At 48.3% G+C, this 11,568-nt stretch overlaps 2 protein-coding genes across 7 annotated transcripts in view; one reads left to right on the forward strand and one right to left on the reverse strand.

Annotated features, from left to right (window-relative positions):
• Nucleotides 1-911: 911 nt before the first annotated feature.
• Nucleotides 912-11,568, reverse strand: part of LOC121025565 (P2R1A-PPP2R2A-interacting phosphatase regulator 1-like) — a 101,642-nt gene continuing 90,985 nt past the window's right edge. Inside the window, exon 12 of the mRNA XM_040468102.1 lies at nt 912-1,402. Coding sequence (XP_040324036.1) covers nt 1,402 — 1 coding nt within the window. The 3' untranslated portion in view covers nt 912-1,401. The remainder of the gene's footprint in view (nt 1,403-11,568) is intronic.
• MOSPD1 (motile sperm domain containing 1) overlaps nt 1,420-11,568 on the forward strand; it is a 24,504-nt gene continuing 14,355 nt past the window's right edge. For 2 of the 6 annotated variants that reach the window (XM_040468110.1, XM_040468113.1), the window contains exon 1: nt 5,794-6,044. The gene's annotated coding sequence lies outside the window, so the exon portion shown is untranslated. Of the gene's footprint in view, nt 1,580-2,495; nt 2,627-5,793; nt 6,045-6,930; nt 8,529-11,568 lie in introns of those variants that run through there. The other 4 variants (XM_040468111.1, XM_040468112.1, XM_040468109.1 and 1 more) reach the window with 3 other exon arrangements.

Below are 11,568 nucleotides of genomic sequence, written 5' to 3' on the forward strand. Positions count from 1 at the left end.
AGCAAGCCACGACAAAAACCATAGGCAAGCAAGTCTAAGGAACAAAGCCAATGAAGGCTCTTTTATAGGGGGGGGGGGGGCAGTTGGGAGAGCGGTTGTAAAGAAGAAGCCCATTGGAGTAAACTAGGAGTTCCAAGTACAGTGGCTTTTCATTGGCTGTGTTGTAACAGTCTCTCATTGGCTGGGCTGTTGCCGGGGGAGGAGGAAGCCTTCCTTCCTCTGGCCCGGATAGTAAAGTAGTAGCCACAGTGCAAGGTCCACCTCTTCACGTTGGATCCACAATTGACCAACAGTGGTAGGGTGCGAGAGCTGCCCCTGCCAAACCTCCCGACTCCATCTAAGTGAGGTTTTCCTTTAATGATTTTCACGATAGTGTCAGAATTGAGATGAACTGTAGGACACCCAGCTGGTGTCAGAGAATTGCTTTGGTGGTGTTGAAAAAAAACCCCCACTTTAGAATTGTTGGGGCAGAATTTTATCCGGGGATTTTTATTGAGTGGATCTGGGGTAGGTTCTGGGAATGTTCTTAACAAGGGCTCCAGGTGATGAATCTTCTTCCCTTCAGGCAAATTGTGGAAACCATGAAGTAAAGCATTATCCTCAGGAATTTGCAATGAAGGCTTTGATTCCTAATGTGGGATCTCAAACACACCCACCTAAGTAGTAGAGTGTAAAGGTTTTTAATAATAAAACAGAACTTACATTTGAAGAGCATCCTATAGTTACATTATCACACCTGCTATAAATGTTACCACATTAGAACCTCCTAAGAGCCTAGTAAACTGGGTAGGCCAGGGATTCTTGTCCCCATTTTAGGGATGAGGAAACCCGCCAAAGTGTAGCTTGTAATATAATTAGAGCAAAAACAAATACGCATTAAGTGATGCAAGAACAACGCAAAGCCAGATGCCTAACTTTGCAACAGCATATTTTATAACACGGTATTCAAAGTCCGAAGGGATATAGAGCCCAAGGGTAGCCTGAAGCAAATAGGAATCCAAAGCCTCCCAAAGGGGGAGAGAGTTCTACATCTGGAAACTGTTATTTTCTATGTCACCATGAAATTTGTCTACACTGAATTCTCATGTGAACTGTGCCAGTTACATTTTCCACAACCACATATTATACCACAAACCAGTCTGACCTGCAAGGGAAGTACAAGCTTTGGGCCTTTTGCAATTGCAATGCTCTGCTGTCTAACCAGTTTGTTTTTGCAGAATGACATGTGGCTGGGTCAAGATGAAGACGTCCTAGTGAAGCCTTGCCTAGGCTCCCTTCTGGGCCTACTTTGGGCTTCAGATACAGTGGAGTCGAAGGATATCATTTCATCCAATTGTACTGATGTCTTTTCTGGATTAGGCATTGTGCCGGCAGCTGTGGGTCACTCTGAGGAATTCATAGTCTAGGTAGGAGAGAAAGGAAGACATAATACACAACCAGTGATTGCCTAAGTCAGGAAGAATTGCAAAGCAGAATAAGCAACGTTCTACGGTGATGGAGCAGGAATCAATAGTTCTCATGGAAGATCCTGGAAGGCTTATTGGAGGAAGTGGCATTTCTGCCGGGCCTTGAAAGAGAGGTAGGCATTCCAAAGAGAGAGAAGGGAATCCAGAAGCAAAGGCATCAGAACTTGTGGCAGCTGTACCTTGCTTATCCTTTCTGAACATCATTAACATTTAATTCCGAGGGTTCCATCTTTAACGATATTTCAAGGGGCCTATGGACAGTACAGTGTGGCTTCCTTTCAAGGGGGAGTGTTTTGGGCAGGCAGTGCTGTCCCAGGACCCGCTGTCTTCCAGGGATGCCTAGTTTATTGGGTTAGAGCATTGTGCGCATCAGAAAACGGTTACAGAAGTCCTTCTATACCACGCTGAAGGATTGTAGGGACTTGCGACACATTGAAAGGTTTTAAGCGGGTAAGTAACAGGTCACCTATACATCTTAGGTAAGATAAATCCCTTTGGTTGCAGTCTGGGAGATGGCGTGAGCCTAGGCAAGAGTGGAAGGAGAGACCCCAGCCGGGAGGCTACTGTAGAGCTCCAAAGCAAAAAGTCATGGGGGCTGCACGGAGCCCATAGCACTGAGGACAAAGTGGAGAAAGGCGGTCAATAAGACGTGTCTCAGAGGTAGAATCAATTAGCCTTGGGTACTCACGGGATGGATGGATGGATGGATGTGTGTGTGTGTGTGTGTGTGTGTGTGTGTGTGTGTGTAGGGAAGAAGGGGGAGGGAATCAAGCGTGACTGCCCGACAAGTGCAAAGAGAGATGAGCTGACCCTCTGTAAGAGTCTCCGGTCTCCTCAAGGGGCGGCGGGAGGGGAGGGGAGGGAAGAGGAAGGACAGGTCCTAGGCAGCAGGAAGAAATCTGGAGCGCGGATTAGGAAGAAACTCAGAAACTCCGGAGGCCAGGTGGCAGTAAGGAGGCTCCGCCCCCGGCTCCGGTCCCGCCCCCGGCTCCACCTCTTCTCCCTCTTCCCACCCACCCCCAACCGCAGCTCATCCTCGAGGGCGGAGAGAGGTGGCATTTGAGTCCTCCGGTATCCCAGCAGGCAGTGCAGCTTAGAGACGCTGACAAAGGACCGGAGGAGCAGTCGCAGCTGCTTTCCGAGGAGCCGGTGTTGCCGAGGTGAGTCCCCCCCCGCCCCCGTCCCGTCACCCACTTCCTCCGACTTCGGGAAGACGTGGAAGTTACGTTGGCGCGAGACCCCGCGCAAAGAATGAGCCGTACCCAACCCCCGGGCTTGGCTCTGTGACTGACGGCGGGGCTCCGCGGCGCCGGGATGCGGGTGGGAGGTGGGAGCGGGCAGATGGAGTCCTTTCTGCCCCTTCTCTGACTGTCAGCTGCCCGGCCGCCCGCGGATCCCGGCTCCGGGGTCGGGCCGGCCCGTGTGTGCCTTTTTCGTGCCTGGGCGGAGGCAGCAGGCTCGGGATCCTCCCGGTGCCTGCCCGGCAGAGTTCGGTTGCCCCGGGGATGCGACTCCAGGGACAACTCTTTGGCGGATGTTTCGAGGAGGACTGCGGGAGGGAGGTTGACTCCCCATTCGGGGTGACACCGACCTCGCCCTGACTCCTCCTTCCCCCCCACCCGGTGGGTCCCCCCCCCCCCCCCCCGGCGAGCAACTGGAAGGAAATCGATGGGGCCGGAGCGAGGCGTCCCGGGATGGCCGGAGGGAGGTGAAAGTGGGGTGGCGAGGCAGGGAGGGAGAGCGAACGCCTTCATGGAATAGTGACGGGGGGCGGTAGTGGAAGGGGTACGTGGCCTGCATCCGTCCCCTTTCCTGGACCTCCGCACGGATCCTGATGGTTGCACCAGCTGCTCGGCTGTAAACAGGCTCACATGACCGGTTTCACATGGAGCCGGCCGGTGTGGGGACGAAGGCTGGAAAGGCTGGGCCCCAGTCAGGTGGAGCTGAAGTCCTAGAACGGACCGTTTGATACTCCCTCTCCTGCCCTCCAGCCCTTAATCAATGTTCTGCGGTTTCGAAGTAACTGACATCTGCCCTCTCCGGACTGAAGTTGCATTTCTGCCCGAGTAGAGTCTAAGAGACCTCACAGCGGGGAGCGAGAGGGCAAATAATAAAAACGGTCCCGATTGTTGACCTCTGAGGGGAATCAGAGATGGACGCAGACCTGGAAAATGGGATCCTTTGGATCTTGCCTAAAAAGCAGCCCTGTTCTATCGGAATGCATTGCGTTCTTAATGTGAATTCCAGACAGAAGGGGAGAAGTCTACTTTTTCAGCCAGGGCACACCTGGAATTTAATACATTCTTGATGATGAAAACCGTGTCCACATTTCCTTTAAGTGCTTGGAAAGCTGCCTGTAAAATGCTATATACAGGATACTGACCAGGGAGTGAACACCAACTTTTAGATTACATACATATTTGATAGAAAGCAGTGGGAAGTTTGGAAAACAGGAAACGGGGCCAAAATGTGCCTTTCAAGTTGTTCACGTCTATATACCCAAACGGCATACAAGATCAAACTAGTTTCTGAAGCATTTCTAGAGCTGTCAAAAATACAAGGTTTACTCAAATACCAGGATGTTGGAAAATCTGGAGTTTCTCAAGTCTGTAAGGGGTAGTGGTGATAGATTCCCTTTACAAGTAATATGTAATTGGATGTAATGGACAACATTCAGTGCAAAGTTACCCCTTGGTAGGCAAAGACAGAAAACAGAACAGGTAGCTTATAAAAGAATGCATGTTTCTCTCCTTGAATTGTTCATGCACATTTTCTTCCCCAATTTTTAATTTTTTTCTCCTGAAGTTTTGACATTTAACTCTAGTTTCTGAAAACGAGAAACTACAAGAAAAGCTTCCCCATCCTCTAATAGCCCAATAAAGTAAGTAATTTGCTACTCTTTGTTTTCTGTTTTTAAAACGTTTAAGATGGAAAATAGAGGAATTTTATTTATTTATTTAAAAAAAATTTTTTTTTCAACTTTTATTTATTTTTGGGACAGAGAGAGACAGAGCATGAACGGGCGAGGGGCAGAGAGAGAGGGAGACCCAGAATCGGAAACAGGCTCCAGGCTCTGAGCCATCAGCCCAGAGCCCGACGCGGGGCTCGAACTCCCGGACCGCGAGATCGTGACCTGGCTGAAGTCGGACGCTTAACCGACTGCGCCACCCAGGCGCCCCAAGGAATTTTAAATGTTGCCTAAAATTTACACGAACCGATTATCCATCCGTGTTGCTCTGAATCTTGTTTTGCCACCTTGTAGTATTCTGGAAAAGCTTGCCCTACAATAAATAGATGAAGTGATTTGCTCTTTGAGGCCCTCTGTTTCCTCATCTATAGTATGAAAGTTTTGTTTTAATCTCCAGGGTGCCTGATTGCTCTCAACTTCCATAAAACAGTGCAGTTTTTGATCGGGAACTATTCTTGGACAAAATAAGTTGGTCAAATAAGCCAAGATATCGATATCAGCTGGAAAACATACGGTACATAATGAGAGGTATCCAGAGTCCTAGTAGAAATAGGAATTGTGCTCAAACTCTCATTAGGTAAATTAGCCATGTGGGTTGTCCCTCTCACCTCTCGATCAGGAAATGGAAGATTTAGCCTCAGCTAAATCCTGCCTCCAAAGTTAGAAATAACAGGTACACCCGACTTTCTTGACCTTCCGGGCATAGTACAAAGTGATTCTTTCATTCATTCCAGCTTCTTCCTGAATTAAGTGGACTGTGTGATCAGTGATGAAGTTAGGATGAAAAGAAGGCTCTAGCAGGGTCTCACCTCGTCCGTGCCTTGGTTGGTTCGATCACCGGAACCGATGCCTACTTTCAGCTTTTCAGCGCTTGAAATTTAATTTTGCCAGCACATCCAGAAATTGTCAGTCAGTCTCAAGGATTGGATTCACACTAACCAAACTCACAAGAGATTTTTATGTTACTATGAATGCCAGTTTACTGACTTCCAGTGAGAAGTCAAACTGCCCAGCTGACCGGAAGACTCGCGTGGAAGCCAGGGCACCGTTTGTTTTTGCCACTGGAAACACAGACATTGCGCTCCACCTCCCCTTTTGCTAGGGACCGTGTGGAACACTTCTTTCAGGAAACGCCTAGTGAGTGGTTGATCCCTCCGGCAAGGCTGCAGCTTTTATCTAAAAACCATTTCAGTCACACCTTTGTATGGATATAGCCTCGGCACCTGATTGAATCTGGGCCACCCGTAAAAGATCTCTAAGCTCTGTTTCCTCTCCATTCCTACTGCCTTCATCTGGGCCCTCGTCTCTTCATGTCACATTCAAGCGTTGTTTGTATTTTCAAGCGTTGTTTGTATTTTCAAGCGTTGTTTGTATTTTCAAGCGTTGTTTGTATTTTCCTGTAACTACTCCGGAGTTGGGAGCCGTGCTTGCCCCGGCGGCGGCAACCGGTGCTCCTGCTTGAGATCTTACCCAGGCAGTTCTCTGCTCCAAACCCGTCAGAGCACCTTCTCATCGCCTGCAGCGTGGTTCTCGAAGCGCGGCCTGCGTCAGAATCATCCGGAGGGCTTGTGAAAGCGCAGGTGACCGGGCCCCACCTCCAGAGCTTCTGGGTCAGTAGGTCTAGCTTGGGACCCAAGAATTTGCCTTGTTAACGAGATCCCGGGTGAAGCTGCTGCCGGTCCAGTACCACATGTTGACAACCACGGGCATCCAGGATCAAGTCTACACCCCCGAACGTGGCTTACAGGATTTTTCACCATCCCTTGCCACTCCCCCATACATGCTATTTTTTAACCACACGCAGTGCCAGAGCTTCATCTTAAGAGTCCCTTTCGTGCTTCGACACATGTTCTTCCGGGAACTCACCCCCCCCCTCTCCACTCCCACTGCAGACTCCTATTTAAGGCACACCGTCACTTTCTTTAGGCCCCTAGAGCTTTTTAATCCACCGGCATTTTAACGCGGTCACATGATACCCTAATTACTATGTATATCTGGTTTTTGTGCTAGACGGAGTTTTTCGAGGGCGGAGACCATGTTTCCATCCTTGCTCCACCTTCCCTAGCACAGTGCCTAGCGTATAATAAGTGCTCAGTTAATGGTCCTTGAATGACTTTGTGACTCTAAAACGTTGGAGAGTGCCGTAGGTAGCAACATAGGTATTTCATATAACGAAGTAATTAATGTGGATTAATAGGGATTTCGCTTTGAGAATTGCACATACATCTCGAAATAACGGAAGATCTTGAGATCTTGTAAAACAAAGTTGGAAATAACTAGTTTAAGAAAAATGTGTTTCTTTAAAAAAATGTGTATTTATTTTCGAGAGAGCGTGAGCAGGGGAGGGGCAGGGGTGGGGGGACAGGGGATCTGAAGTGGGGTCTTGGCCGACAGCAGCGAGCCCCATGCGGGGCTTGAACTCGCGAACCACGAGACCATGACCTGAGCTGAAGTTGGACGCTCAACTGACTGAGCCACCCAGGCGCCCCTAAGAAAAATATTTTTAAAAAGATGCTACTGGAGGGCATCTTTATTTTATTTTTTTTAATCTCAAAACATACACTACTCAACTTTTACAGTATATAGACTGCTGTGAAGTCTTACTTCGGTAAGACCTCAAAGTACGTGGAAAACCTAGAAAATGTGTAAAAACCAAATAGCCTAATATTTGTACAATGAACCATTTAACCTATAGTGAACAGCAGAACAGTGCCTGTGAAACACCTGACTTCAGGAATGTACCAGCCCTTAAAAATCCTAACAGACAGTACTGGAAATTTAAAGAGGAAGAGAGCCGAGTCGATGAAATGGGAAGGAAGAAGCGGTTTTAACACTGGCGAGACTAGAGCAAAAGAACTCACTGCTCTTAACTGTTTAGTATTTAGCTGGCCACTGGCAGGCCTGCACCAAATATGGCAGAAGGAGATAGTTCCTGTGCCCAGATAAAAGGGAGCGGGCCCAGGGGTGGAGCCAGAACCCTGATCAGAGTAAACACGAGAGCTGGAGAGAGGGGGTCCGTAGCTGGTACACTGGAGCCAAGCAGACGGGTCACTTCACTTGTTTCTGGGGAAGTCTGCTTCAGGTTATCCTTAACCGTTTCAAACCTCAACCCACTTTCTGCACAAGAATCCCCAAGGGCCACTTACTCCATTTGATTTTCTCACAGCCTCCCGTGTCCCCCCAAAAAGGTGGGGTGCAAATGACACTATGCCTTTAAAGTGGTTTCTGTCTGCAATCTCCATTTTGAGTCTGTAGTGGGCAAAGGTTTGGAAATTCCCACTTCTCTCCGAGTCTTCTCTTTTCCTTCTGGTCAATTGAAAGGGAGGAAAACAGAAAAAAAAAAAAAAAAAATCACACTGTGGGGGGTGCCGGTCTCCCTGGACTGATAGTGGAGAGTATGTGAGGACTTTATGTGTTTAGACTTTTGTGTGAGTGTGTGTGTGTGTGTGTGTGTGAGAGAGAGAGAGAGAGAGACAGAGAGACAGAGAGAGACAGAGAGGGAGGGAGAGAGAGAGTAGTTTACAAACTGGTCACAAGGTGGTGTACAGGCATCGGATTTTCTTTCAGATTTTCGTTCATGGTCGTATCCCTGTGCCTTTGTACAGAGGAAAAGGACAAGGCCGTTCCTGCATCGCCAGCTGCCAGCTGCACTGTCTCCCCGTAAGGCTGGGGCTCTTCGGGAACCTAGGCGGCCACTGAGGGGCCAGGGCTGATGACAAGGGAGAGGGGCAGGAGAGCGGGCGGGAGGTGTGGGGAGAGACAGCTGGGAGCGCGTGTTCTCTGTTCTCTCACCTGAACCCCTGGCAAGCAGCCACCATAGATTTACTGCTCCCTTAACTGGGATCCTTTCCCTGTCTTTTATGGACAAAGTGCGCTCAGCTGTGAGGTACAGGAATGTTCCTTGATGGGGGAGACTGTTATCAGTAGACGCCCGTAGGCAAAGCTGCTAAGTGCCCGAGGTTGGGTCCATGTAGGATGCCCCCAAACCCAAGCCGACAAAAAACCCACAGAAACACAATATGGCATTATGCTTGAAGTCTGGGCCGTCAGAAGTAATCCACACAAAGCCAATGTCAGGATATGCCACGACTACAGTAAGTACAGTAAAAGATCACGTGACAAAATCAGTGAGATCTGTATAGATCAGGGACGTAGAGGGGAGACCACAAAGGGGAAATCTGAAGTAGGCTTTGAAGAATGCAGAACATTTTGGTGTCCAGAGAGGAAGAATAAAATAAACCTTGGGTACCCATGCCCTAGTGAATAGCTACTGACAGCTGTAACTGTTCTGTCATAACCCGGAAAAGAAAGCGTGCTCAACTTAGTAAGTGAAATCGGCTCTCGGTTTCTTTGTAAAACTGAAAAGGAAACACACACACATCAGGACTTGAATTTGGGATCCTCCTTTTGAGAGCTCTTCTCTCCTGGAAAAGCAGGGAGCTTTTGTAGAGATGAGGGCACCTGTGACAGTGAGCGCACCGGAGGCAGGACTTTGGGAATGAGACCCAGAGGAGATGGTTACTGTACAGGGAAGTGTGGGTCTGAGGACCAGAGATTCGCCACCAGTACCCTGTGCAACCTCGGGTAAGTCCCTTAACTCTCCTGGGCGCGCTCTCCTCTTGGGTCAAATGAGAACGGCTGAGAGCTGACATTCTTTGACTTGGTGTGTCTTTGATTTGGGGAAAGCGACCTCCTCAACCGATCTGTAGCGAGGCTTTACCGGCTTTAGTATATCATCTCTCCCCAGAATTTTTGCACTTTATCATTTTGCGATATGGACAGAAGCAAAGAGAAAGCGTTAGTCTCTGGAAAACCATCAGTTAGAGGCAGGTGTTAGGCTTCATTATGTTTGTTGGCAAAGTCTCTAACGTTGCCCTTGGTGACCTGGTGCTAATTCCTCTCCGGTTTCCATTGGTTGGAGTTCGGGAGGCAATTTATATCTTAGCCAAGGTACGTGCGAAATGGGAACGGGGCTACAAAAAAGAAATAATAAAGTGCTAAAGCCAACGAAACACTTCTTTTCTTTAATGGTGACTGGGGGATAGACAGCCTATTCATAATTCATGGGAAAAGGTGTACGTATCCAACTCGTAGAGAGAAAGCTTCGAAATGAGAAGGATAAGAATTCTGAGCCATTATGGAGAGCTAGCAAAACTTGCACTCCGACGTATGCCAGTGAACCTCCCCCTAGGGTTAGAAGCAAGAGTTTAGTGCTTGTTCTGTGTGGTTAACTCTGACTTCCCAGTCAGATTTATAAAGCGTGTCCTACTCCTGTGTAACAGAACGTTGCACGTTTTCCTCAGGTTGCCAGCCATCTTAAACCTTTGTTTTTCTCACTGTGATGTGTTTCTGTTGCATATAAAATCATTTTAGGGGCGCCTGGATGGCTCAGTCGGTTGAGCGTCCGACTTCGGCTCAGGTCATGATCTCGCGGTCTGTGAGTTCGAGCCCCGCGTCGGGCTCTGTGCTGACAGCTCGGAGCCTGGAACCTGTTTCAGATTCTATGTCTCCCTCTCTCTCTGCCCCTCCCCTGCTCATGCTCTGTCTCTCTCTGTCAAAAAATAAACATCAAAAAAAAATTAAAAAAAAATATTTTAAAGAATTGCTGTCGTTGTATTTAACAGTTGAGGGCTTTCAGCGTTATTAAAGGATCATGAATTGGAAAATGCAGTTAACGGGGATTTGTCACACATTGTTTCTAAATTCCTTTTTGAGTTTCAACACTGGCACCTTTTCCGAATTAGGCCCTGGTAGAGTGGTTGTTTAATTCGAGTTTTAATTTAATTTAATATAACTAAATCTAATTTTCTTTTATTTATTTTTTATTTTAGGGAGAGAGTGAGCACACTCAGGGCGGAGGGAGGAAGGGACCGAGAGAGAGAGAGAGAGACAGAGAGAGGCAGAGAGAGAGACCGAGAGAAGGAGAATGAGAATGAATGACTCTCAGGCAGGTTCCATGCTCAGTGCAGAGCCTGATGTGGGGGCTCAGTCCCGCAACCCTGGGATCGTGACCTGAGCTGAAATCAAGAGTCGGATGCTTAACCGACTGAGCCACCCAGGCACCCCCTCAAATTTTTGTTTTAAACTTTTGAATAGGTATTCAAGGGTTCAGAATTCAAAAGGTACAAAAAGTCATCCAGAGAAAACTTCCCCTCCAACCCTGTCCCCAGCCACTCAGTTTGTCTCTCCAGGGGCCGCCCTGGCTATCCTTCCACAGATACTTGACCCACGGCCAGGAAATGTCCCTCTACCACACAAGCGGCAGCATACTCTATACTCTGCATCGTGCCTTGCTTTCCCCACCTAACACTACCCTTGAAGATCAGTCCATATCCACGCTACACAAAGAGCTTTCTCCTCTTTTTTTAAAAAGTTTTTTTAATGTTTACTTATTTTTGAGAGACAGAGCGCGAGCAGGGGAGGGGCAGAGAGAGAGGGAGACGCAGAATCCGAAGCGGGCTCCAGGCTCCGAGCTGGCAGCACAGAACCTGACGTGGGGCTCGATCGAACTCAGGGACCGTGAGATCACGACCTGAGCCGACGTTGGACACTTAACCGCCTGAGCCACCCAGGCGCCCCAAGAGCTGCCTCTTCTTAACAGATGCCTCGTATCCCAATGATTGGCTGTATCATACTTTATTTTATGAATCCCCTATTAATGGACAGTTGGGCTGTTTCCAGTCTTTTACTACTGACGACAGCTAGCCCTTACTGAGCGTTGGGCTTTGTTCTGTGTGCTTCACATAAATTATTTAATCCTCAGTACTGAGGATTAAAAAACCTCCACATGCATAATTTCACACAAGAGGAATATTTATGGTGGATAAATTCCTAGAAGCAGAGTCTCTAGCACCAAGGACATGTGCGTTCATTTTTTACCAGCTATAGTCAGTGAGCCAGTTTATAGCCCTGTCAGCAATGTTAAGAGCGTGCCTGGTTGCTTCCACCATGTGCTATCAAACTTTTTAAAAAATATTTTTTTAATGTTTATTTATTTATTTTGAAAGAAAGAGCGGGGGGGCGCCTGGGTGGCGCAGTCGGTTAAGCGTCCGACTTCAGCCAGGTCACGATCTCGCGGTCCGTGAGTTCGAGCCCCGCGTCAGGCTCTGGGCTGATGGCTCGGAGCCTGGAGCC

This window comes from Herpailurus yagouaroundi, unplaced genomic scaffold (assembly GCF_014898765.1).
Source record: "Herpailurus yagouaroundi ecotype Mexico unplaced genomic scaffold, PumYag 67681, whole genome shotgun sequence".
In the NCBI taxonomy this organism is placed as follows: Eukaryota; Metazoa; Chordata; class Mammalia; order Carnivora; family Felidae; genus Herpailurus; species Herpailurus yagouaroundi.